The following is a 24,248-nucleotide window of genomic DNA, read 5'->3' as shown; positions in this document are numbered from 1 at the left end:
TCTGGACAGAATTTTTAAGAAAGACTCTGAACTCACTTGACCCCCTCCCCTTAACTCTCTTTTTGTTGACCTAATGTCTGACAAGTTTCTTTTTTTTTCTGAGACAGAGTCTCACTGTGTCACCCAGGCTGGAGTGCAGTGGCATGATCTTGGCTCACTGCAACCTCCGCCTCCCAGGTTCAGGTGATTCTCCTGCCTCAGCCTCCCAAGTAGCTGGGACTACAGGTGCCCGCCACCACGCCCGGGTAATTTTTTGTATTTTTAGTAGAGATGGGGTTTCACCATGTTAGCCAGGATGGTCTCAATTTCCTGACCTGGTGATCCACCCGCCTCATCCTTCCAAAGGGCTGGGATTACAAGTGTGAGCCACCGCGCCTGGGCAAGTTTCTTTAAGAGGTTTGTTAAGTACTTTCAAGTATTTTACCTGCCTTGAGGACATATTCAGAGAGAAAGACAGATGCTTGCTGGGTAAGTAGTGTCCTAACTTGTAGTCCCTCAGCATTCATGGTGCTGACCATTGGGTGAGAGAGCATGTGGTTAGTTTGCTTAGACATGAATGCAAATAGCAAGAACCTGGGGATAGCAAGCAAAAGGGAATCAAATGGAGGCAGCTACCTCGGCCTTATTGTTCTCATCCCATCTTACTTCGCATACCCTTTAAGGGGGAAGTCTGTGCTGTGTTAGTCATTTTAAAATTGCGAATTTGAAATATTATACTTGGTGGATGACAAGGGTCTACTGTGTTAGTTTGTTTTTTCTTTTTTTTTTTTTTTTTTTGCAATTTTATAACTTTATTTGTTGTATCTGACGATCAGCAATTAGTTCTCATCCACATTGACTGTCTGTAGATTTTTGAAAGTGGTGACAGGTACAGAGGTAACCAAAGTATATAGCTTATTTTGTGAATCTTCATCCTCATTACATTTTCTGGACAGCCGCACATGGATTCGGTATGGGACATTCCTTATTCCTTTGGCCCAGACAGCTTTGTTGAGCCTGGTGTCAATGAGCACATCTGGAGTTCCCATCTCCTTCATGGCAAATTTCCGAATCTCTTTTGAGTGCCTGAGGGGCACGCTTCTTGAAGCCCACTCCATGGATGCGCTTGTGAATGCTGATGGTGTATTCTCGGGTCTTCTCGCCACCCTTCTTTGCGGGAGCCATTCTGCCGGGTCCAAGTTGGAAAGACTGTTTTTTCATTTTCTTTTTTCTGTTTTTTCAATGGAGTCTCGCTCTGTTGCCCAAGCTAGAGTGCAGTGGCATGATCTCAGCTCACTGCAACCTCCTGGGTTCAAGCAATTCTCCTGCCTCAGCTTCCTGAGTAGCTGGAATTACAGGCACGCAACACCATGCCCAGCTAATTTTTTTTTTTTTTTTAGTAGAGATGGGGTTTCACCATGTTGGCCAAGCTGGTCTCGAACTCCTGACCTCAGGTAATCCACCCACCTCGGCCTCCCAAAGTGCTGGGATTACAGGCGTGAGTCACCACGCCTGGCCTTTCTTTTCTTTTCCTTTTTGAGGGAGGGTCTCACTCTGTTGCCCAGGCTGGAGTGCAGTGGCATGATCATGGCTTACTGCAGCCTCAACCTCCTTGACTCAGTTGATCCTCCCACCTCAGCCTCCCAAGTAGCTGGGACAGCAGGTGCATGCCACCACGCCTGGCTAATTTAAGAAAAATTTTGGCCAGGCACAGTGGCTCATGCCTGTAATCCCAGCACTTTGGGAGGCCGAGGTGGGCGGATCACGAGGTCAGGAGTTCAAGACCAGCCTGGCCAACATGGTGAAACCCCATCTCTACTAAAAATATAAAAATTAGCCAGGCATGGTGGTGCACACCTGTAGTCCCAGCTACTCAGGAGGCTGAGGCAGGAGGATTGCTTGAACCCGGGAGGCAGAGGTTGCAGTGAGCCAAGATCATGCCATTGCACTCCAGCCTGGGCAACAACAGAGTGAGACTCCATCTCAAAAAAAAAATTTTTTTTGTAGACACTGGGTCTTCCTTTTGTTGTTGCCCAGGCTACACTGTGTTTTTTATGTTTGCAAGGGATCAACAGTAGGGCTAGTGACAGTTCTTGGCCCAGAAAGGTCAATCAAAACCTTCTTTTTGCCTCTATATAAAGAAATCTCAGGCCGGGCGCGGTGGCTCACGCTTGTAATCCCAGCACTTTGGGAGGCCGAGGCGGGCAGATCACGAGGTCAAGAGATCGAGACCACGGTGAAACCCCGTCTCTACTAAAAATACAAAAAATTAGCCGGGCGTGGTGGCGGGTGCCTGTAGTCCCAGCTACTCAGACAGGCTGAGGCAGGAGAATGGCGTGAACCCGGGAGGCGGAGCTTGCAGTGAGCCGAGATCGCGCCACTGCACTCCAGCCTGGGTGACAGAGCGAGACTCCGTCTCAAAAAAAAAAAAAAAAAATCTCAGTGGTATTTTTAGTTATTAACGTCCCTTGATTCCTTTTCTTCCACCTCTCCCTGTACCTCAGAAAGTCCACTGAGTTTCTTTAAATGGGTTGTTTCTTCTTGTTTCCCATAGGCAAACCAGAACCACTGGTGTTCCACATTCCTCAGTCCTTTTTTGATGCCCTGCAACAGAGAATATCTATAGGAAGTGCAAAAAAACGGCTCCCCAACTCCACCACAGGTACAGGATTTCCCTTTGGTATAGTGATGGATGTCTTGAACATAGAGAATTATGTTTGGAAAAAATCTGTGTGGAATACTCACCGTGAGATTCAGAGTTAGGACTTCTACTCACACGTCTGGGGCACAAAGCCTTCAGTGATCAGCATATCAATTATCTACATCAACTGATTTGTCACATTTCTGCCAAAACCTTTTATATATTTGCCGCTAGAATTTCTTTTTAAAAGTGCTAAGAATCTATAAGGAAATAATAGTACTGTATTAGAAACTAGGTAACAAATACAATAAAAGAAAATGTTATTTTTTGGTAATCTAATTTTGTCCTTTTTTCACGTTGAAGCTTTTGTTCGGAAAGATGCCTTGCCACTGGGAACCTTTTCCAAGTATACTTGGCATATCACTAATATCCTGCAAGTTAAACAAATCTTAGATACCCCAGAGGTGAGAGTTTATTTCTATAACAGTGGGAGGGTTGTGAAGGGAAGAGAGGGAGGCAAGTACAGGGAGTATATTTGCATGGTTTCTTGAGTTACAGATACCAGAGTTTCTCTTTTTCATGCTAAGAGATTATTCAGAAATATCCCTGGCTTTATAGTTCTGACTCCAATTTTTATGTGTGTTCCCTATGGCTTGAAAAAAGTATCTTAAATTGGAATATACTTTTTCTTTGCCTTTGGGATAAAAAAACAGAGAATTTTTCGTATGAATTAAATAATGACCCCCTAATACTTATGATGAGTCCTAGATTTGACTGGCAGGCAGCTAGAAAGTATATAAATAATTTGAGATGATATAATATTTGTGAAGTCAGTGGCACCAGCACAATTAAAACCTCCTCCCCAAACTACAGCTTTGTTCTCATTAGAGAAATGACCCTTTTTATTTTATTTTATTTTTGAGATGGAGTCTTGCTCTGTCACCCAGGCTGGAGTGCAGTGGCGCAATCTTGGCTCACTGCAACCTCTGCCTCCCAGGTTCAAGCAATTCCCTTGCCTCAGCCCCCCGGCTAGCTGGGATTACAGGCATGTGCCACCATACCTGGCTAATTTTTGTACTTTTAGTAGAGACAGGGTTTGACCATGTAGGCCAGGCTAGTCTTGAATTCCTGACCTCATGATCCTCCCAAACTGCTGCGATTACAGGCATGAGCCACTGTGCCCGCCTGAGAAATGACCCTTTAAAAAAAATTTTTTTTTGGTCTTTTTTGTTTGTATTTTGGTTTTTTGGGGACAGGGTCTTACTCTGTTGCCTAGTCTGGAGTACAGTCACGTTTCACTCTACCTCTACCTCTTGGGATCAAGTGATCCTCCCACCTTAGCCTCCTGAGTAGCTTGGACTACAGGCACATGCCACCATGCCCAGCTAATTTTTGTAGAGATGGGGTTTCCCCATGTTGCCATGGCTGGTCTCAAATTCCTAGACTCGAGCAATCTGTCTGCCGCAGCCTCCCAAAGTGCTGGGATTACAGGCATGAGCCACCAGGCCCATCCTATTAATTAAAAAAAAAAAAAAAAAATTAAGATGGGGTCTTGCTGTGTTGCCCAGGCTGGTCTCAAATTCCTGGGTTCAAGCAGTCCTCCCATCTTGGCCTCCCAAAGTACTGTGATTACAAGTGTAATCTGCCACATCCAGCCACACTAGACATTTTATGTTTTTATTTTTTTTTTGGAGACAGAGTCTCTTGCTCTGTTGCTCAGGCTGCAGTGCAGTGGCATGATCTCAGCTCACTGTAACCTCCACCTCCCAGGTTCAAGCAGTTCTCATGCCTCAACCTCCTGAGTAGCTGGGACTACAGGTGTGCACCACCATGTCTGGCTAATTTTTGTATTTTTAGTAGAGATAGGGTTTTGCCATATTGGCCAGGCTGGTCTCAAACTCCTGACCTCAAGTGATCCACCCGACTTGGCTTCCCAAAGTGCATGGATTACAGGCATGAGCCCCTGTGCCTGTCTTACACATTTTAAAATATGTTTTTGGGGCCAGGCACAGTGGCTCACACCTGTAATCCCAGCACTTTGGGAGGCCGAGGCGGGTGGATCACAAGGTCAGGAGATCGAGACCATCCTGGCTAACACAGTGAAACCCCGTCTCCACTAAAAATACAAAAAAATTAGCCGAGTGTGGTGGCAGGCACCTGTAGTCCCATCTACTTGGGAGGCTGAGTCAGGAGAATGGTTTGAACCCGGGAGGCGGAGCTTGCAGTGAGCCAAGATTGCACCACTGCATTCCAGCCTGGGCGACACAGCAAGACTCCATCTCAAAAAAAAAAAAAAATGTTTTCCAAGTAGATCCTGAAAATTTGAGATGGAGTTTTTCTTCCTACAGTAATAGAATTGTGTAGAAAATTCAGCATAGGCTGGGCACGGTGGCTCACACCTGTAATCCCAGCACTTCAGGAGGCTAAGGTGGGCAGATCACCTGAGGTCAGGAGTTCGAGACCAGCCTGGCCAACATGGTGAAACCCCGTCACAACTAAAAATACAAAAATTAGCCGGGCATGGTGGCAGGCACCTGTAATCCCAGCTACAGGCAGGAGAATCGCTTGAACCCAGGAGGCGGAGGTTGCAGTGAGCTGAGGTCGCGCCATTGCACTCCAGCCTGGAGGACAAGATCGAGACTTCATCTCAAAAAAAATAGAAAATTCAGCATAATGTGATTTGATACATTAAGAGTAGCTTAATTGCAAGGCATTCTTCTGTTGAGGAAAGAAAAAATAAGTTGTTTGGTAGCTACAGAATTTACATGTGAGCCAGGCATGGTGGCTATAATACCAGCAATTTAGGAGGCTGAGATGAAGGATTGCTTGAGGCCAGGAGTTCAAGACCAGCCTAGGCAACACAGTGAGGCCTCTACCTTTTTTTTTTTTTTTTTGGGACAGAGTCTCACTCTGTTGTCTAGGCTGGAGTGCAGTGGCGCAATCTTGGCTCACTGCAGCCTCTACCTCCCAGGTTCAAGCAATTCTCCCACCTCAGCCTCCCAAGTAGCTATGATTACAGGTACACCACCCCGCCCGGCTAATTTTTGTATTTTTAGTAGAGACAGGGTTTCACCATGTTGGCCAGGGTGGTCCCAAGCTCCTGACCTCAGGTGATCCACCCTCCTCGGCCTCCCAAAGTGCTGGGATTACACGCGTGAGCCACTGCGCCCAGCCAGCAAGGCCCCTACTCTTAAAAAAACAAAAAAAACGAAAGAAAGCAAAAGAGCCTGGCGAGGTGGCTCATGCCTGTAATCCCAGCACTTTGGGAGGCCGAGGTGGGCGGATCACCTGAGTTCAGGAGTTTGAGACCAGCTTGGCCAACATGGTGAAAACCCGTCTCTACTAAAGATACGAAAATTAGCCGGGCATAGTGGCTTGCTCCTGTAATCCCAGCTACTCAGGAGACTGAGGCAGGAGAATCACTTGAACCTGGGAGGCAGAGGTTGCAGTGAACTGAGATCGTGCCACTACATTCCAGCCTGGGTGACAGAGCTAGACTCCATCTCCAAAAAAAAAGAAAAAAAGAAAAAGTGAGGCCTGGTGGTGTGTGCCTGTAGTCCCAACCACTAAGGAAGCTGAAGCAAGAGGATCACTTGAGCCTGGGAGTGGGAGGCTGCAGTAAGCCATGATTTTGCCACTGTACTCCAGCAAGGGCAACCAAGTGAGACCTTGACTCTTTTTTTTTTTTTGACACTGACTTTCACTCTTGTAACCCAGGCTGGAGTGCAATCATGTGATCTTGGCTCACCTCAACCTCCGCCTCCCAGGTTCAAGCGATTCTCCTGCCTCAGCCTCCCGAGTAGCTGGGATTACAGGCATCTGCCACCAGGCCTGGCTAATTTTGTATTTTTAGTAGAGATGAGGTTTCTCCATGTTGGTCAGGCTGGTCTCAAACTCCTGACCTCAGGTGATCCACCTACCTCAGCCTCCCAAAGTTCTGGGATTACAGGCATGAGCCACCGCTCCTAGCGACCTTGCCTCTTAAAAAAAAAAAAAATACATGTGAACCCTAGAAAAGGGCTGTATTGGCATTAAAGACACTTGAGGAACTCCTTTAAATGCAGATGTCACAGAGTCAGCTTTTAGCCTGGAATGGATGACATTTAGGGAGACACTGAAGCAACCCAGGGTGCAGGCATGTGGGAGAAGAGAGCTAACAATCATGGAGCTTCTCACTGTCAGGCATTACTTACCTCCGTCACCTCATTTGACCTCCCAGCCATGCCCTGGCATTAACTGCATTTTGCCCATGAGAAAACACGCTCTGAGAAGTTTGTAATTTGCTCTGGGTCACCACAGCATCCAGTTCCAGTTCTGCTTGGCTCAGTCCCAAGGACAGTATGAAGCATACAGGAGGTGAGGTGAGCTGTAGGTGCTATGAACAGAGGAATTTAAGAGAAGAATGCTGCTAGCAGAGCAGTAGGGGAAGGAATAAAACTGATTTTAGAGCAGGTCTGTGCCAGCAGCAGTCATGTACCCATGAAGATGTTAGAGGTTCAGTTGGTATATAGTTTGGCTGGGGTGGAAATTTAAGATTTTAGAGAAAAAAGGAAAGCCATGAATGATGTAAGGGAGAAAAGGCAGATTTGTTGACAGGATTTTCTTGAAAAACAGGGAAGTTGTAATTCATTTGAATATACTTAACAAGAAAGAAGGAATAATAAAAGATTTGTTGTCATCCAGGTATTGGTCTATTTTGAAAGTTTTCTCTCTCACCTTTTTTTTGGTATTGTCTTGGTGTCCAGATGCCCTTGGAAATCACCCGTAGCTTTATCCAGAACCGAGATGGGACTTATGAGCTATTTAAGTGCCCTAAAGTGGAAGTAGAAAGCATAGCAGAAACCTACAGTCGTATAGAAAAACAACCAGTGCTGCGACCCTTGGAACTAAAAACTTTTCTCAAAGTTGGTAAGTGAACTTCAAAAGTGCATCTTCCTTTGAGTGTCAGCTGGTGAACAGTACAGTACACTGTCCAAAGCTTTGGATCTTGACCTTAAACAAAGAAGACACATTCATTCACCTTGTAAAGGCAATCGTGGGATAAGGTATTTTGTTTCATTTGAACCAATGTTTTCAAAAATAAAATTACAGGCCAGGTGCTGTGGCTCACGCCTATAATCCCAGCACTTTGGGAGGCCGAGACAGGTGGATTGCTTGATGTTAGGAGTTTTGAGACCAGCCTGTCCAACATGGTGAAACCCCGTCTCTACTACAAAAATACAAAACTTAGCCAGGCATAGTGGCACGTGTCTGTAGTCCCAGCTACTCAAGAAGCTGAGGCACAAGAATCGCTTGAACCCAGTAGGCAGAGGTTGCAGTGAGCCGAGATCTCACCACTGCACTCCAGCCTGGGCGACAGAGTGAGACTCAGCCTCAAACAAACAAACAAACAAACAAACAAAAAACTTGCTGAATGAATAAATGCATGCCCGCCATAGTTTTTTTTTTTGAGACGGAGTCTCGCTCTGTCACCCAGGCTGGAGTGCAGTGGCGCGATCTCGGCTCACTGCAAGCTCCGCCTCCCGGGTTCATGCCATTCTCCTGCCTCAGCCTCTCCGAGTAGCTGGGACTACAGGCGCCCGCCACCACGCCCGGCTAATTTTTTTGTATTTTTAGTAGAGACGGGGTTTCACCGTGGTCTCGATCTGCTGATCTCGTGATCCGCCTGCCTCGGCCTCCCAAAGTGCTGGGATTAAACAAGCGTGAGCCACCGCGCCCGGCCTTCGCCATAATTTTAACTAATTTAGCTTTGGGATCTATCTGGTGGCCCCCCTTTGTTTCTTCAGTTTTGCATTTATTCTTCCAGAAGAAATTTAGAATTTGTAATTATTCTGTCAAATTCTTGTGAATATTATATTTTTTGCTGCTCTTGTGAATGAAATATCTATCCTGATTCTAACTTGTTATTGCCAGTTATGGAAATCTCTTAGTTTTAGTATAGTTAATATTAAATTGGTACTCTTGATGAAGTCCCAGTAGTGATAATAGTAAATGAAGGCTGGGCACAGTGGCTCATGCCTGTAATCCCAGAGCTTTCGGGGCTGAGGCAGCAGGATCGCTTGAGGCCAGGAATTCAAGACCAGCCTGGACAATATAGCAAGACCCCCACTTTACTAAAAGAACAAAAATTAAAATCTGTTCTAAGTCTGTTTTAGACTGCACTTGAATTTCATCTGCTTTATGGTGTTTTCCAAATCAGATAACTGGCTTTTATCAGTTCTAAATTTTTTTTTTTTTTTTTGGAGAGGGAGTCTCGCTCTGTCACCAGGCTGGATGCAGTGGCATGATCTTGGCTCACCACAACCTCTGCCTCCCGGGTTCAAGCAATTCCCCTGCCTCAGCCTCCCGAGTAGCTGGGATTACAGGCGCCCACCGTCACACTCAGCTAATTTTTTGTATTTTAGTAGAGACAGGGTTTCACCATGTCGCTCAGGCTGGTCTCGAACTCCTGAGCTCAGGCAATCTGCCCACCTCGGCCTCCCAAAGTGCTAGGATTACAAGCGTGAGCCACCGGGCCCGGCCCTAAATTTGTTTTAAATTATTTCCTTCTTTTGTCTATAATAATTTCTCTTTTAAAATTTTTCCTAATATTTTCTTGGAACTGTTTTATTTTTGTAGATTTTAAAAGGAATACTCCGCCGAGGGCCGGGCGCGGTGGCTTACGCCTGTAATCCCAGCACTTTGGGAGGCTGAGACGGGCAGATCACGAGGTCAGGAGATCAAGACCATCCTGGACCATCCTGGCTAACATGGTGAAACCCAATCTCTACTGAAATACAAAAAATTAGCCAGGCATGGTGGCAGGCGCCTGTAGTCCCAGCTACTCGGGAGGCTGAGGCAGGAGAATGGTGTGAACCCGGGAGGCAAAGCTTGCAGTGAGCCGAGATCACGCCATTGCACTCCAGCCTGGGCGACAGAGCAAGACTCCATCTCAAAAAGAAAAAAAAAAAAAGGGATACTCAGCCGAGTGCAGTGGCTCATGCCTGTAATCCCAGCACTTTGGGAGGCCTAGGCGGGTGGATTACTTGAGGTCAGGAGTTCCGACCAGCCTGGCCAACATGGCGAAACCCCATCTCTACTAAAAATACAAAAATTAGCCAGGCGCGGCCAGGTGTGGTGACTCATGCCTGTAATCCCAGCACTTTGGGAGGCCGAGGCGGGCAGATCATGAGGTCAGGAGATCAAGATCATCCTGGCCAACATGGTGAAACCCCATCTCTACTAAAATGCAAAAAATTAGCCGGGTGTGGTGGTGCGTGCCTGTAGTCCCAGCTACTTGGGAGGCTGAGGTAGGGGAACTGCTTGAACCCAGGAGGAGGAGGTTACAGTGAGCGGAGATCCTGCCATAGCACTCCAGCCTGGGTGAGAGGGCCAGACTCTGTCTCAAAAATAAATAAATAAATAAATAATAAAAGGAATACTCAAGTTTTTAAATTAATGTTTGATAACATTTAAAGTTATTATCTGAATCATCTATAATTTAGTTTCTCTGTGTCCTCAATACCTTGTATTTAAAATTTCAAATTAGTTGAGGCTTTTCATCTTCATATTCTTAGTTTCCAAGTTCTAGTTTTATTATTTTGAGGTCAGAAGATGTATCTTTAATTTCTTCCTTTTTTTTTTTTTTTTTTTTGAGACCGAGTCTCACTGTGTTGCTCAGGCTGGAGTGCAGCAAGTGGTGTGATCCCGGCTTACTGCACCCTCCATCTTCTGGGTTCAAGCGATTCTCCTGCCTCAGCCTCCTGAGTAGCTGGGATTAGAGGTGCATGCCACCATGCCCAGCTAATTTTGTATATTTAGTAGAGACAGGGTTTACCATGTTAACCAGGCTGATCTCGAACTCCAGACCTCTGGTGATCCGCCCACCTTGGCCTCCCAAAGTTCTGGGATTACAGGCGTGAGCCACCACGCCCAGCTATATATAGCTTTTAAATCAGTCATTTTATTTTGATGTTTAACTCCTCTCTGTTATCTCTTTGACCTGTCAAAGACTAGAAGAGTCATTTTACCATTTGCTACTAAAATTATGTTTCCCTGAATGACTTCTTATATTTCTAAAAGCCTTTAATTATTTTAAATGCAGTGTTGTTGGTACATCAGAGTTACTGCCAGATGTTGTTAATGTAAATTGTATGTTATCAATGTAGAACGAACTTTTGCCCTAAATTCTTTGTCCAGTATTACAACAGTGACACCAGCTTTCTTTTGTTTTTTATTCTTTTAATTTTTTACATTTTACTTTTTTTTTTTTTTTTTTGAGATAGGGTCTTGCCCTGTTACCCAGGCTGGAGTGCAGTGGCACAATCACGGCTCACTGCAGCCTCGAACTCCTGGGCTCAAGTGATCCTCCCACCTCAGCCTCCTGAGTAGCTGGGACTACAGGCACGTGCCACCATTCCCAGCTAATTTCTTTTTATTTTTAGTAGGGATGAGGTCTCACTCTGTTGCCCACGCTGGTCTTGAACTCCTGGGTTCAAGCAGTCCTCCTGCCTCAGCCTCCCAAAGTGCTGAGATTACAGGCATAAGCCACCATGCCTGGCCTGTTTTTTATTTTTTTAATATGTTCGCCATCCATTTAGTTTTAACTTTTTTGCGACACTGTTTTAACTGAATCTTTTTTTAGAGACAGAGTCTTGCCATGTTGCTCAGGCTGGAGTGCAGTGGCTATTTCCAGGTGTGATCATGGTGCACTACAGCCTTGAACTCCTGGGTTCAAGTGATCCTTCCACTCTGCCTCCCAAGGAGCTGGGACTACAGGCACACACCACCATGCCCAACTTAGATGAATCTCTTATCAACATTATATACTTGGTTTTGAGTTTTTCTAATTTTAGTAGTCTGTCCTCTTTATATTTATTATAATTGATATAGTTGGTCTTTTGTCTTATTTTTTGCTAAATGGACTACATTCTTGTCTTGTCTTCATAGTTTTTGAAGGTGATACCATATTCTTTTTTTTTTTTTTTTTTTTTTGAGACGGAGTTTCACTCTTATTGCCCAGGCTGGAGTGCAATGAGGCAATCTCGGCTCACCGCAACCTCCGCCTCCCGGGTTCAAGAGATTCTTCTGCCTCAGCCTCCCGAATAGCTGGGATTATAGGCATGTGCCACCATGCCCAGCTAATTTTGTATTTTTAGTAGAGACGGGGTTTCTCCACATTGGTCAGACTGGTCTCGAACTCCCGACCTCAGGAGATCTGCCCGCCTCAGCCTCCCAAAGTGCTGGGATTATAGGCTTGAGCCACTGCACCCGGCCAGTGATACCATATTCTTAGTTTAGTTCTGCTGGTGTTTAATTTTGTATTTTTCTTTTTTTTTTTTTGAGATGGAGTCTCACTCTGTCACCCAGGCTGGCATGCAGTGGCGCAATCTCGGCTCACTGCAACCTCCACCTCCCAGGTTCACACCATTCTCCTGGGACTACAGGTGCCCGCCTGTAGCTGGGCACTACTAGCTGGGACTACAGGTACCCGCCACCACACCCAGCTAATTTTTTGTATTTTTAGTAGAGACGGGGTTTCACCATTTTAGCCAGGATGGTCTCGATCTCTTGACCGTGTGATCCGCCCGCCTCGGCCTCCCAAAGTGCTGGGATTACACGCATGAGCCACTGCGCCCGGCCTTTTTTTTTTTTTTTTTTTTTTGAGATGGAGGCTTGCTTTATCGCCCAGGCTGGAGTGCAGTGGCACGATCTTGGCTCACTGCACCCTCTGCCTCGCAGGTTCAAGCAGTTCTCTTGTCTCAGCCTCCCCAGTAGCTGGGACTACAGGCACACACCACCACGCCCGGCTAATTTTTATATTTTTAGTAGAGACGGGGTTTCACCATATTGGTCAGGCTGGTCTCAAACTCCTGACCTCAGGTGATCCACCCGCCTCAGCCTCCCAAAGTGCTGGGATTACAGGCATGAGCCACCAGAGCCGGCCTAATTTTGTATTTTTCAAAAGTATTCTTTAACCTGAGTTTTTCTATGTTTAAATCTTTGATCTGACAGAGCACAGTGGCTCACACTTATAATGCCAGCACTTTGGGAGGCTGGGGTTGGAGGATAGTCGAGCCCAGGAGTTTGAGACCAGCCTGGGCAACACAGGGAGACCCCATCTCTATAAAAGAATTTTTAAAATTAGCTGGGGGCTCCTCTGCCTATGAAGTAGCCATTCTTTATTCCTTTACCTTCTTTTAACCTTCTTTTTTTTTTTTTTTTTTTTTTTTTTTTTTAGATGAAGTCTTGCTCTGTCACCAGGCTGGAGTGCAGTGGCGCGATCTTGGCTCACTGCAACTTCCACCTCCCAGGTTCAAGCAATTCTCCTGCCTCAGCCTCCTGAGTAGCTGGGACTACAGGCCTGTGCCACCACGCCCAGCTAATTTTTGTATTTTTAGTAGAGACGGGGTTTCACCATGTTGGCCAGGATGGTCTTGATCTCTTGACCTTGTGATCAGCCCACCTTGGCCTCCCAAAGTGCTGGATTACAGAGGTGAGCCACCATGCCCGGCCTCCTTTACTTTCTTAATAAACTTACTTTCAAAAAAAAAAAAAAAAATTAGCCAGGAATGGTGGTACATGCCTGTGGTCCCAGCTGCTTCGGAGGCTGAGGTGGGAGGATCACTTGGGCACTGGAGGTTGAGGCTGCAGTGAGCCATGATTGTGTCACTACGCTCCAGCCTGGGTGACAGAGCAAGACCATGTCTCAAACAAAACAAAACAAAACAAAACAACTCGATTCTCTGGAATTTATCATGATGTAAGTTAGGTAAGTTATAGATAAGATTCCACCACCTTTTATTTTCTTCCAGATGGATATCTGGTTGATACAAACCATTTACTGTAAGAAACATTTATTTGTTTTTCTTTTAGTAGTTACAAATGCCATCTTTATCTTAGGCTAAATTCCTGTTCTATTTGTGTCTATTTCTAATCTTTCTGTTTTGTTCCTTTAATCTGTCTAGAGTGTGCCAGTACCACACTCTTTGGGTTATTATGGGTTTGTAATATATTTTAGAACCATGTCAGATTTTTTTTTAGTAAAAATTTCTTATAGAGATGGGGGTCTTACTGTGTTGCCCAGGCTGGTCTTGAACTCCTGACCTCAAGCGATCCTCCACCCTGATCATCCCAAAGTGCTGGGATTACAGGCATGAGCCACTGTGCCCAGCTGACCATGTAGATTTTAATTCTACTCTTTGTGATTCTTGAAATTTGGCCTTTTCTTGTTCGTCTTCCTTTTACTCTCATCCAGCTGCCTTTTCCTCCCAGTCTGGGCTCTCCTTAATGATTCTGGCCTTATTTTCATAAAGGCTGGATCTTATTTTTTTTCTTTTGTGGTTGCTAAACAGTTCCCTGAAATTTCTGTTTGTTTGTTTGTTTGTTTTTTTGAGACGGAGTCTTGCTCTGTCACCCAGCCTGGAGTGCAGTGGTGCAATCTCAGCTCACTGCAACCTCTGCCTCCCGGGTTCAAGCGATCCTCCTGCCTCAGCCTCCCAAGTAGCTGGGATTACAGGTGCCCGCCACCACGCCCAGCTAAGTTTTGTATTTTTAGTAAAGACAGGGTTTCACCACCTTGGCCAGGCTGGTCTCGAACTCCTGACCTCATGATCCACCCACCTTGGCCTCCCAAAGCGCTGGGATTACCGGCGTGAGCCACCGCGCCCGGCCGTTTAAATTTTCTTTTGGATAGATGTATCAGTCATTGCTTTCCCTTCCTTTGATTCTTCTAGCTATTTACTCCCTTTTCCTTATGTAGTTTTTTTTTTAACTTCCTGTTCTTTTCTTTACTTATTACTGAACAGATAAGATCTGTCCAGACTTTGGGAGGCCAAGGCAGGCAGATCACGAGGTCAGGAGATTGAGACCGTCCTGGCTAACACGGTGAAAGCCCATCTCTACTAAAATACAAAAAATTAGCCGGGCACGGTGGCGGGCGCCTGTAGTCCCAGCTACTCGGGAGGCTGAGGCAGGAGAATGGCGTGAACCTGGGAGGCAGAGCTTGCAGTGAGCTGAGATCGCGCCACTCCAGCCTGGCTGACAGAGCGAGACTCTGTCTCAAAAAAAAAAAAAGATCTGTCCAGACTCAAATTTTGGTAACAGGCAGATTGCTTGGGACCACTCCTGCGTGATGGCTGGCTCCCTCTCAGATCTGTATGTGGAGTGCTGATGCAGAGTTCTCAGATCTAATGTTTCTCTTTCCTACCACAGTGGCATCTCCTGATCATCTCTGCCTCCTTCATTGCTAATAATGGAATATAGGAAAAAAACACACAAAACTAAGATTCCCCGCATATATAGTTTTCAAGGGTTTCTCCTCTTTCTCACACCCAAATTGCTTTACTAGTGCAGACTATACCTTCCGGAACACACTCTGCCACTGCTATTCACTTTTTTTTTTTTTTTTTGAGATGAAGTCTTGCTCTGTTGCCTAGGCTGGAGTGCAGTGGTACGATCTCGGCTCACTGCAACCTCTGCCTCCCAGGTTCAAGCAATTCTTTTGTCTCAGCCTTCTGAGTAGCTGGGATTACAGGGTGTACCACCATGCCTGGCTAATTTTTGTATTTTTAGTAGAGACGGAGTTTCACCATGTTGATCAGGCTGGTCTCGAACTCCTGACCTCGTGATCTGCCTGGCTTGACCTCCCAAAGTGCTGGGTTTACAGACGTGAATGACTGCACCTGGCCCTGCTATTCACCTTAAATGCACCTACCCTCCTCCAAGTCCCCTTTGCAGTCATCAAGAATTCAGGTACATGAGTGGGGAGGGGTGTGTGTGAGATGTTCTAAAGGAAAGGAAGTGGCGCTGCTCATTTGCTGCTCTGTATAAGTACTAGCCAGGGCACAAACAGTGAGAGAGACAAAGTATTTTCCTGCCTTTTTCCATGTAGCCTCCCTTTATGAAGGAAAGATGGGATATGCTATGGCCAAAGTCTGGGTAGATTTCTTTTCATCCATCTCCACCTGTTTTATATTTCCTCCCAGAAGCTGCCAGTGGTCTTAGTGTTCATCAGTTGTGAGTTTTCATCTTTTTCTATGTCTTCATTGATATTTAAGTGAAAAGTTGGCAGCAGCTCCAGATATCATTTGAAATGGAAGCTAGAATGTCTGTGACAAACATGAGCTAGATAATACCTAACATTTATATTCTATGACTAAAAGAAACCAAACAGACCAAAATACCCTGCCAATAAGGCTGTTAGTCTGGGGTGAGTGGATGGATGCTTTGTTTCTCATCATATCAGTGATGTCTTAGTCTTTGTGAGAAAGGACCAAAAGAAGTAGAGGGAAGGAGTTTAAAAGGGGTGACTATTTAGGCTAAAGTGGAAGGAGAATAACATAGTGAAGTGAAAAGTAAAATATAAGCCAGGCGCAGTGGCTCACGCCTGTAATCCCCACACTTTGGGAGGCTGAGGTGGGAGGATCACCAGAGGTCAGGAGTTAGAGACCAGACTGGCCAACATGGTGAAACCCTGTCTCTACTAAAAATACAAAAATTAGCTGGACATGGTGGTACGTGCCTGTAGTCCCAGCTACTTGGGAGGCTGAGGCTGGAGAATCACCTGAACCCAGGAGGCAGAGGTTGCAGTGAACCGAGATTGCAACACTGCACTCCAGCCTAGGCAACAGAGCAAGACTCCATCTCAAAAAACAAACAAACAAAAAAGTAAAATACTAGCTTATGAAGTCGAAAGTTAAGTAGTGCTGAGAGAAAAATGTATATACATTATTAATTTTTATAATATAAAAATGTATATACATTAATCCATCCTTCTTGTTTTTTTTGTTTTTTGGGGGTGTTTTTTGAGGCGGAGTCTCACTCTGTTGCCCAGGCTGGAGTGCAGTGGCATGATCTCAGCTCACTGAAGCCTCCGCTTCCTGGGTTCAGGCGATTCTTCCGCCTTAGCCTCCCAAGTAACTGGGATTACAGGAGCATGCCACCACACCTGGCTAATTTTTGTATTTTTAGTAGAGATGGTTTTGCCATGTTGGTCAGGCTGGTCTCAAACTCCTGACCTCAAGTGATCCACCCACCTCAGCCTCCCACAGTGCTGGAATTACAGGCGTGAGCCACTGTCCCTGATCTACCCTTCTTGTTTTCTTGTATTACTTTGTTTTTTTGAGACAGAGTCTCACTGTATTGCCCAGGCTGGCACTGAACTACTGGGCTCAAGCAATCCTCCCACCTCAGTCTCCTAAGTAGTTGGCCATAGGCACATTTCACCACATCTGGCTTATTTAATTTTTTGTAGAGACAGGGTCTCACTTTGTTACATAGGCTGGTCGTAAACTCCTGGCCTCAAGCTATCCTCTCACCTTGCCCGCCAACACTGTTGGGATTACAGGCGTGAACTACCATGCCTGGCCTAAATATGTATGTTTTAACTTCATGATGGCTGGGCGTGGTGACTCACGCCTGTAATCCCAGCACTTGGGAGTCTGAGGCAGGCGGATCATGACGTTAGGAGATTGAGACCATCCTGGCTAACATGGTGAAACCCCATCTCTACTAAAAATACAAAAAATTAGCCAGGCGTGGTGGCATGCGCCTGTAATCCCAGCTACTCAGGAGGCTGAGGAAGGAGAATCGCTTGAACCCGGGAGGCAAAGGTTGCAGTGAACCGAGATTGCACCACTGTACTCCAGCCTGGGTGACAGAGCAAGACTCCGTCTCAAAAAAACCCAACAACTTCATGATGATCAATAAATCTGATATCCCAATCACCACTGAATTTATAAACCTCATTTGGCCTTCTGATTATCAAAGCTGAACAGACTGCTCCAATTCCAGACACTTTTTTTGCAATTAGGAACACCCATTAGAGTCAGGTGGAATTGTACTAATACTCCTTTTTTCTCTTTAGGCAACACTTCCCCAGATCAAAAGGAGCCAACACCTTTCATCATCGAGTGGATTCCAGATATCCTTCCCCAGTCTAAGATTGGCGAGCTGCGGATCAAGTTTGAGTATGGCCACCACCGGAATGGGCATGTGGCGGAGTACCAAGACCAGCGGCCCTCCTTGGACCAGCCCTTGGAACTGGCCCCTCTGACCACTATCACTTTCCCTTAAGGCAAAACAAGAGAATAATCTTTTGCTGCTTAATTTGCACATCCCCACCCCTTGACAACTTTAAATGCTAGTTAGGCACTTAGATGGCCCTGTTCCTTTGTGAACTGCTCTTAGCTAAGATGCAAATTCTCAGTGCTTTCAAGTGGATTCTGTTGAAGAAAATCTCTTGTAAATAGCCTTTTTGGTGCTGCTGTGTACAGTCTTCATTATGCATTGGGCAGTATTTCTGGCTAGAGTTTAAAAGGAACAGAAAGAAAACCAGCTTATTTTCCTTCTTACGGACTCATCTTTAGCGTTTATTTCAACCTTTTGCTAATTCTCTGAGAAATTTGCAGCACTCAGCCATATACCAACAGTGTTGGAAAGTTAACACCCTGGTTAGGGCAGAATGTTAAAGACCATCTTGGCAGAGTTCCAGCCATGCTCTTTATTCTGTTCTCAAATAAAGCACAGTGTCACTACTTTTTCCAAATTATATCTCATGGTCGCCTGTTTATAAAATTATAAATTTTGGCGGGGGGAGGCGGGATTTAACTGATAGTGATACGGGAAAAACAGATCCAGGTATCAAAGGAATATTGATATTTCAATAGTGATACAGGAAAGAGATCCAGGTGTCAAGGGAATATTGCTGTTTAAAACTAATGCTTGTGATAGCTTGTTCACTTCATACTTGTATCTTTATATATTCTCCAGTTAGTAAAATTCAATTGCTGTTTCTGACTGAATGATCACAGAATAGAGATACTGAAAGACCCAGAAGTATAAGCCTATCTTTAAGGAGGAAAGAAGGGAATGAACATTCCTTGCATGCCTACTATGTGCCAGGTAATTTCTTTGTTTTTGTTTGTTTTTTGAGATGGAGTCTCACCGTGTCGCCAGGCTGGAGTGTAGTGGCGCGATCTCGGCTCACTGCAACCTCCGTCTCCTGTGTTCAAGTGATTCTCCTGCCTCAGCCTCCCAAGTAGCTGAGACTACAGGCACCCGCCACTATGCCCAGCTAGTTTTTTTTTTTTGTATTTTTAGTACAGTCGGCGTTTCACTTTGTTGGCCAGGCTGGTCTTGAACTCCTGACCTCGTGATCTGCCCGCCTCAACCTCCCAAAGTGCTGGGATTACAGGTGTGAGCCACCACGCTCGGCCGTACCTGGTACTTTGAATTGCAAGTGACAGAAAGCCAGTTAACCAGCTTGGGCAAAATAGGCATGAATGACTGGTTCGTGGACACTAAAGTAGAGCTAGACAACCACACTGCGCTGGAGCTGATGTGGCTGGGCCTTGGGACCTGTGGAGCTAGGGGCCATCTGACCCATTTCTGCCTCTCTCTGGGGCTTCATTTGATCTCAGCACAGAGCAGCTCCTCCTAGTAGGAATTCTGGCTCCTGAAGTGCCTGAATGTATGGCTTCCTCACTGGAGCAGGACTGACTGCTCCACTCTCTGATCCAAAAGGCAGAACCCCTCCCTCCCACCCCCCAAAAAGGCACTCATTGGCCTAACAGAGGGAGAGACATTTTTGGTAAGAGAGGTGCTATGCCCCTAAAAGAGAAGGAATAACCACATTGTGTTGTCTACCCTCTGCGATTGAGGGGCTGGTTTGTGTCAGCTCCTAAGGGCGTCAGACAATGGGGGAAATTGTTGAGCATCCAGGGAGGTGCACAGAGACCTAAAACTTGAATTGGGCTTCAAAGGAGAGGAAGGGTTTGGATAGGTGTGGAGAAGATAAAACTAGATGAGGCATGCCCGGCACGGTGGCTCACGCCTGTAATCCCAGCACTTTGGGAGGCTGAGGTGGGCAGATCACAAGGTCAAGAGATTGAGACCATCCTGGCCAACATGGTGAAACTCCGTCTCTACTAAAAATACAAAAATTGGCCGGGCGCGGTGGCTCACGCTTGTAATCCCAGCACTTTGGGAGGCTGAGGCGGGCGGATCATGAGGTCAGGAGATCGAGACCACAGTGAAACCCCGTCTCTACTAAAAATACAAAAAATTAGCCGGGCGAGGTGGCAGGCGCCTGTAGTCCCAGCTACTCGGAGAGGCTGAGGCAGGAGAATGGCGTGAACCCGGGAGGCAGAGCTTGCAGTGAGCCGAGATCGCGCCACTGCACTCCAGCCTGGGTGACAGAGCGAGACTCCATCTCAAAAAAAAAAAAAAAAAAAAAACCCAAAAATTAGCTAGGCGTGTTGGCATGCGCCTGTAGTCCCAGCTACTCGGGAGACTGAGGCAGGATAATCACTTGAACCTGGGAGGCAGAGGTTGCAGTGAGCCAAGATCGCGCCACTGCACTCCACCCTGGCCACAGAGGCGAGACTCGTCTCAAAAAAAAAAAACAAACAAAAACTAGATAAGGCAGAGGCTTGCCTGAAGAGCAGGAACACCCAAGGAAAGACCGTGGTTGGCCATTCTGAGAAATCCTTCAACCTGAGAACTTGGAGGACATCGGTCACAGCTTTTTGACAAAACACACCTGTGGGTGACAGGCACATGCCTGGTCTAGTAATACCTGACTGACTCAGAAGAACCACAGGCGCCACAAAACACATGGGTGGAGCAAATCATCCACCCAAAGAGGACCCTACTCAAGCAGTCAGATCTTCCCCCCAGCACCACTCCAGGACACTATCACAGCCCATCACAATCTGGAATGGAGTTCAGAGTCACCCCTTTTTTCCTAACTTGACACCCCCTCTACCAAGTCAAGCACGGGCCTAGGAGGACCAGTAGAACTGCTGCACCCACTCCCAGCCTCCAGACACCTCTGAGACAACATCAGTATTGATCTCATTTTGGTCCTAGATACTCCCACAACAGCACTCCTCAAACCCCGCATCCACCTACCTCCTCCCCACCCATACACATTCCCACATGTACTGTCCATTGCACCCCTCCTCCATCAGTCAACAGGATCTTTAAGGACTGCCCAGCTGCTGCTTCTCCAAGCTAAGCCACCATTTGTATTCTGGAGAGAACAGCTTAAAACCCTCCATACCCACACGGCCTCCTGTCTACTGCACAGACTGATCATTCTCAGACTGAGTGTATCAGTAGGTCTGAGAGGGATGCCTTCTTAACTCTTCCTCCTCCAGGCAACATGGCTGGGGCCCCTGACATCATGGTCATCATGAGAACAACAACTTGCTACTCCTCCACCCAGAACACTTTGATTCTAACCTACTATGGCCCTGCCTCTACCAGTACTACTATTGTCTCAACAGATTGCTTATATATATATATATAAAAAACAGATTGCATATATATATATATATATATAAATTTTTTTTTGAGAGTCCCGCTCTGTCACCTAGGCTGGAGTGCAGTGGCACAATCTCGCCTCACTACAACCTCCGCCTCCCAGGTTCAAGCTATTCTCTTGCCTCAGCCTCCTGAGTAGCTGAGATTACAGGCGCGCACCACCATGCCTGACTAATTTTTTTGTATTTTTAGTAGAGATGGGGTTTCTCCATGTTGGCCAGGCTGGTCTCGAACTCCTGACCTCAGGTGATCCACCTGCCTCGACCTCCCAAACTGTGCTGGGATTACAGGCGTGAGTCACGGCGCCCAGCCAGATTGCTAATATTTAGAAGCTACTTGGGGGACCTCCAAACTCTAACTCCAAGAACTATCCACCCAAGAGATCTGTAGGCCTGCTACCTGACTTTCAAGGTACCAGATGTCATCAGCCCTGTGGCTTTGTGGGCCCACTAATTCCCAATCACCTAAATTCACCCCATCTTTCAGTGACTGCTGTCCTGGGTTGGTGCCAATGCCCTGCCCTTCCCTCCAGCCCACATGTGCATACACAAGCACACACCATAAATACTTCAGTCCTCATCCAACAGACACCGTTCTGTCAGAACCTCAGCCAGCTCCTCCTATCCCTGGTTCTCCCCTGTCCGAAAACGCCCAGAATATGCCTTCAGCTAGAAGAACCCAGAGAAATCTCACTATACCCTGCTGGAGGGGATGGGCAGGGGCTGGCTGCTCTCCTCAAGCTCTGTGAATTATAATAACTAGACCCTCTAAGTCATAGACAACACAAAAAAGTCAGCCACGGGGGGCAGCCCTTGAGTCTATTAGTGAATTTTCTCAAGAGATCTGCTTAACCTGCTTCACCTATTTCTTCTTCCTTTATCTCCCAGAGTCTGATTTCCTGGTTTTCCTCTGTGACAGATCATATTTTCTGACACTCGTAGGATTTTTTTTTTTTTTTTTTGAGACGCAGTTTCGCTCTTGTTGCCCAGGCTGGAGTGCAATGGCATGATGTCGGCTCACCACAACCTCCACCTGCCGGGTTCAAGCAATTCTCCTGCCTCAGCCTCGCCAGTAGCTGGGATTACAGGCATGCGCCACCCATGCCCGGCTAATTGTGTATGTTTAGTAGAGATGGAGTTTCTCCCTGTTGGTCAGCCTGGTCTCCCACTCCCGACCTCAGGTGATCCGCCCACTTCGGCCTCCCAAAGTGCGGGGATTGCAGGCGTAAGCCACCACGCCCAGCCTTGGTTTTTTTTTTTTTAATCCTGCTTACCGACCTTGCTCCCTGGCTGCCTCTCTTCCCATCATCCAGTTCTGCAAGTGCCCTTCGCATCTACCATCCCACCTGCTGTACCAAGTGAACAGGACGACTTATTTTATTTACAACAGCACTTCTTAAACTTCAATGTGCACAGGAATCACCCAGGGACCTAGTTAAAATGCATATTCTGATGTAGAAGCTTTATTTTTTAAATTTTTTGAGACACAGTTTCATTCTTGTTGCCCAGGCTGGAGTGCAATGGAACAGTTTCGGCTCAATGCAACCCTCTGTCTCCCAGGTTCAAGCGATTCTCCTGTCTCAGCCTCCCAAGTAGCTGGGATTATAGGCGCCCACCACCATGCCAGGCTAATTTTTGTATTTTTAGTAGAGACGGGGTTTAGTAGAGACGGGGCCAACATGTTGGCCAGGGTGGTCTCGAACTCCTGACCTCAGGTGATCCACCCACCTTGGCCTCCCGAAGTGCTGGGATTACAGGCCTGAGGCATCGCATGCAGCCCGATTCAGAAGCTTTAGAGTGTGGTCCAAGATGCTGCATTTCCATCAAGCTTCCAAGTGATGCGGAAAGTGCTGGACAGCAGGGATGCTGCTGGCCTGCACACTGCACTTGGAGTAGCAGGTCTAATGCCTGATACAGTCCTGTAACGTCCCTCCCACCTTTCACTGTCACTCATAGGGAGGGCAGTGCTGGAGATGGGTGGCACTTAACAACTAGTGGCCAGGGCCGTGTACCAGTGTGAGCTTTGTGCCACTCTCTCACCAAATTGCTCCAGCTGGTGGGGCACTAACCTTGTTCCTTAGAACTAGTTCCCCACTCTCTTATGCGCGGCCTTGGGCATGACTCTGAGCCCATTTCCTCCGGATGATGTGAGTAGTGATTAGCTACCGTGGACAAATCGCTCATTTTGTCTATTGTTTGAACTTTTCCTCTTCTACCTGTTCCTCTAAATTAGCCTTGAGGCCGGGCGCGGTGACTCACGCTTGTAATCCCAGCATTTTGGGAAGCCGAGGCGGGCGGATCACGAGGTCAGGAGATCGAGACGACAGTGAAACCCCATCTCTACTAAAAATACAAAAAATTAGCCGGGCGTGTTGGCGGGCGCCTGTAGTCCCAGCTACTTGGAGAGGCTGAGGCAGGAGAATGGCGTGAACCTGGGAGGCAGGGCTTGCAGTGAGCCGAGACTGCGCCACTGCACTCCAGCCTGGGTGAGAGCGAGACTCCGTCTCAAAAAAAATAAAAATAAATAAATTAGCCTTGAAACTGAAAGGTGCTTTTTGTCCCTCCTTAGGAATCTTTGTAGTTAATACCACTGTATACAGTCAGACCACAATATTGTTTCATGAAAAAGGCTGGAAGTAAACATAATGAAAGGTTAAAGATGCTTGGGGGTGCTAAGAATCATTTTCTACCTATCTTTTCCCTTTTCCCCTCAAGTTTTCTATAATTAACAATATTAACTTGACAGGTTTGAAAACAAAGTAAAATAAACGGCATGAAATCGAGCTCCCACCCTCTCCACTGAGAGTAGAAGAGAAAGAGAAACGCGCCGACCGCGCCTGGCTGGGGCTGCTCACGCGGCAGCCGCCCCCACGCCTCCGCCAGATGACGTAAGTGACGTTCTCCTCTCGCCCGCGCCGCCGCTTCCGGGGGGCTCGGCTGCTTTGCTTCCACCAGGCGGCGCCGCAGGACGCTCAGTTGCCAATGCCTCTTGCGCAGCCGCCCTGGTGCACCGGACACGTCACCACCTTCGCGTCTTTTCTGGAGAGCGCGGGAATGCGAGCGCTGAAGGGTGGTGACGTCACCGGGGTTCCCCGCGTGGCTCGCAGGGGCGGGGCCAGGTACGTGGCGCGGTGCGGCCCTCCCGGGGATCGGGAGGGGAAAGAGAACGGAGAGGAGGAAGGGAAGGAGGGGGAGGGGAAACCAGCGGGACGGGGAGGGGCGAGATGGGTGGCGCCGATGCCTGGTCTAGCCGGGGCTGACCGGGCCGCGCCCGCCTCGTGACCCACCGTGGGGCTGCGCTGCGGGAAAGGTGCTGACGAGGC

General features: G+C 47.0%; 1 protein-coding gene and 1 pseudogene across 5 annotated transcripts in view; one reads left to right on the top strand and one right to left on the bottom strand.

Moving 5' to 3' along the window:
* C14H2orf42 (chromosome 14 C2orf42 homolog) overlaps positions 1-18,149 on the top strand; it is a 43,044-nt gene extending 24,895 nt beyond the window's left edge. For all 5 annotated transcript variants that reach the window (XM_030827877.1, XM_030827878.1, XM_030827881.1 and 2 more), the window contains 4 exons: positions 2,534-2,641; positions 2,984-3,084; positions 7,366-7,528; positions 17,466-18,149. In XM_030827877.1, the coding sequence (XP_030683737.1) occupies positions 2,534-2,641; positions 2,984-3,084; positions 7,366-7,528; positions 17,466-17,674 (581 nt within the window). In that variant the 3' untranslated portion in view covers positions 17,675-18,149. The remainder of the gene's footprint in view (positions 1-2,533; positions 2,642-2,983; positions 3,085-7,365; positions 7,529-17,465) is intronic.
* Positions 759-1,200, bottom strand: LOC105738557 (annotated as a pseudogene).
* Positions 18,150-24,248: the final 6,099 nt, after the last annotated feature.

Source organism: Nomascus leucogenys, chromosome 14 (assembly GCF_006542625.1).
Source record: "Nomascus leucogenys isolate Asia chromosome 14, Asia_NLE_v1, whole genome shotgun sequence".
Lineage (NCBI taxonomy): Eukaryota > Metazoa > Chordata > Mammalia > Primates > Hylobatidae > Nomascus > Nomascus leucogenys.
The sequence above is the reverse complement of the archived record's forward strand: the minus strand, read 5'-3'. Positions and strand labels throughout refer to the sequence as shown.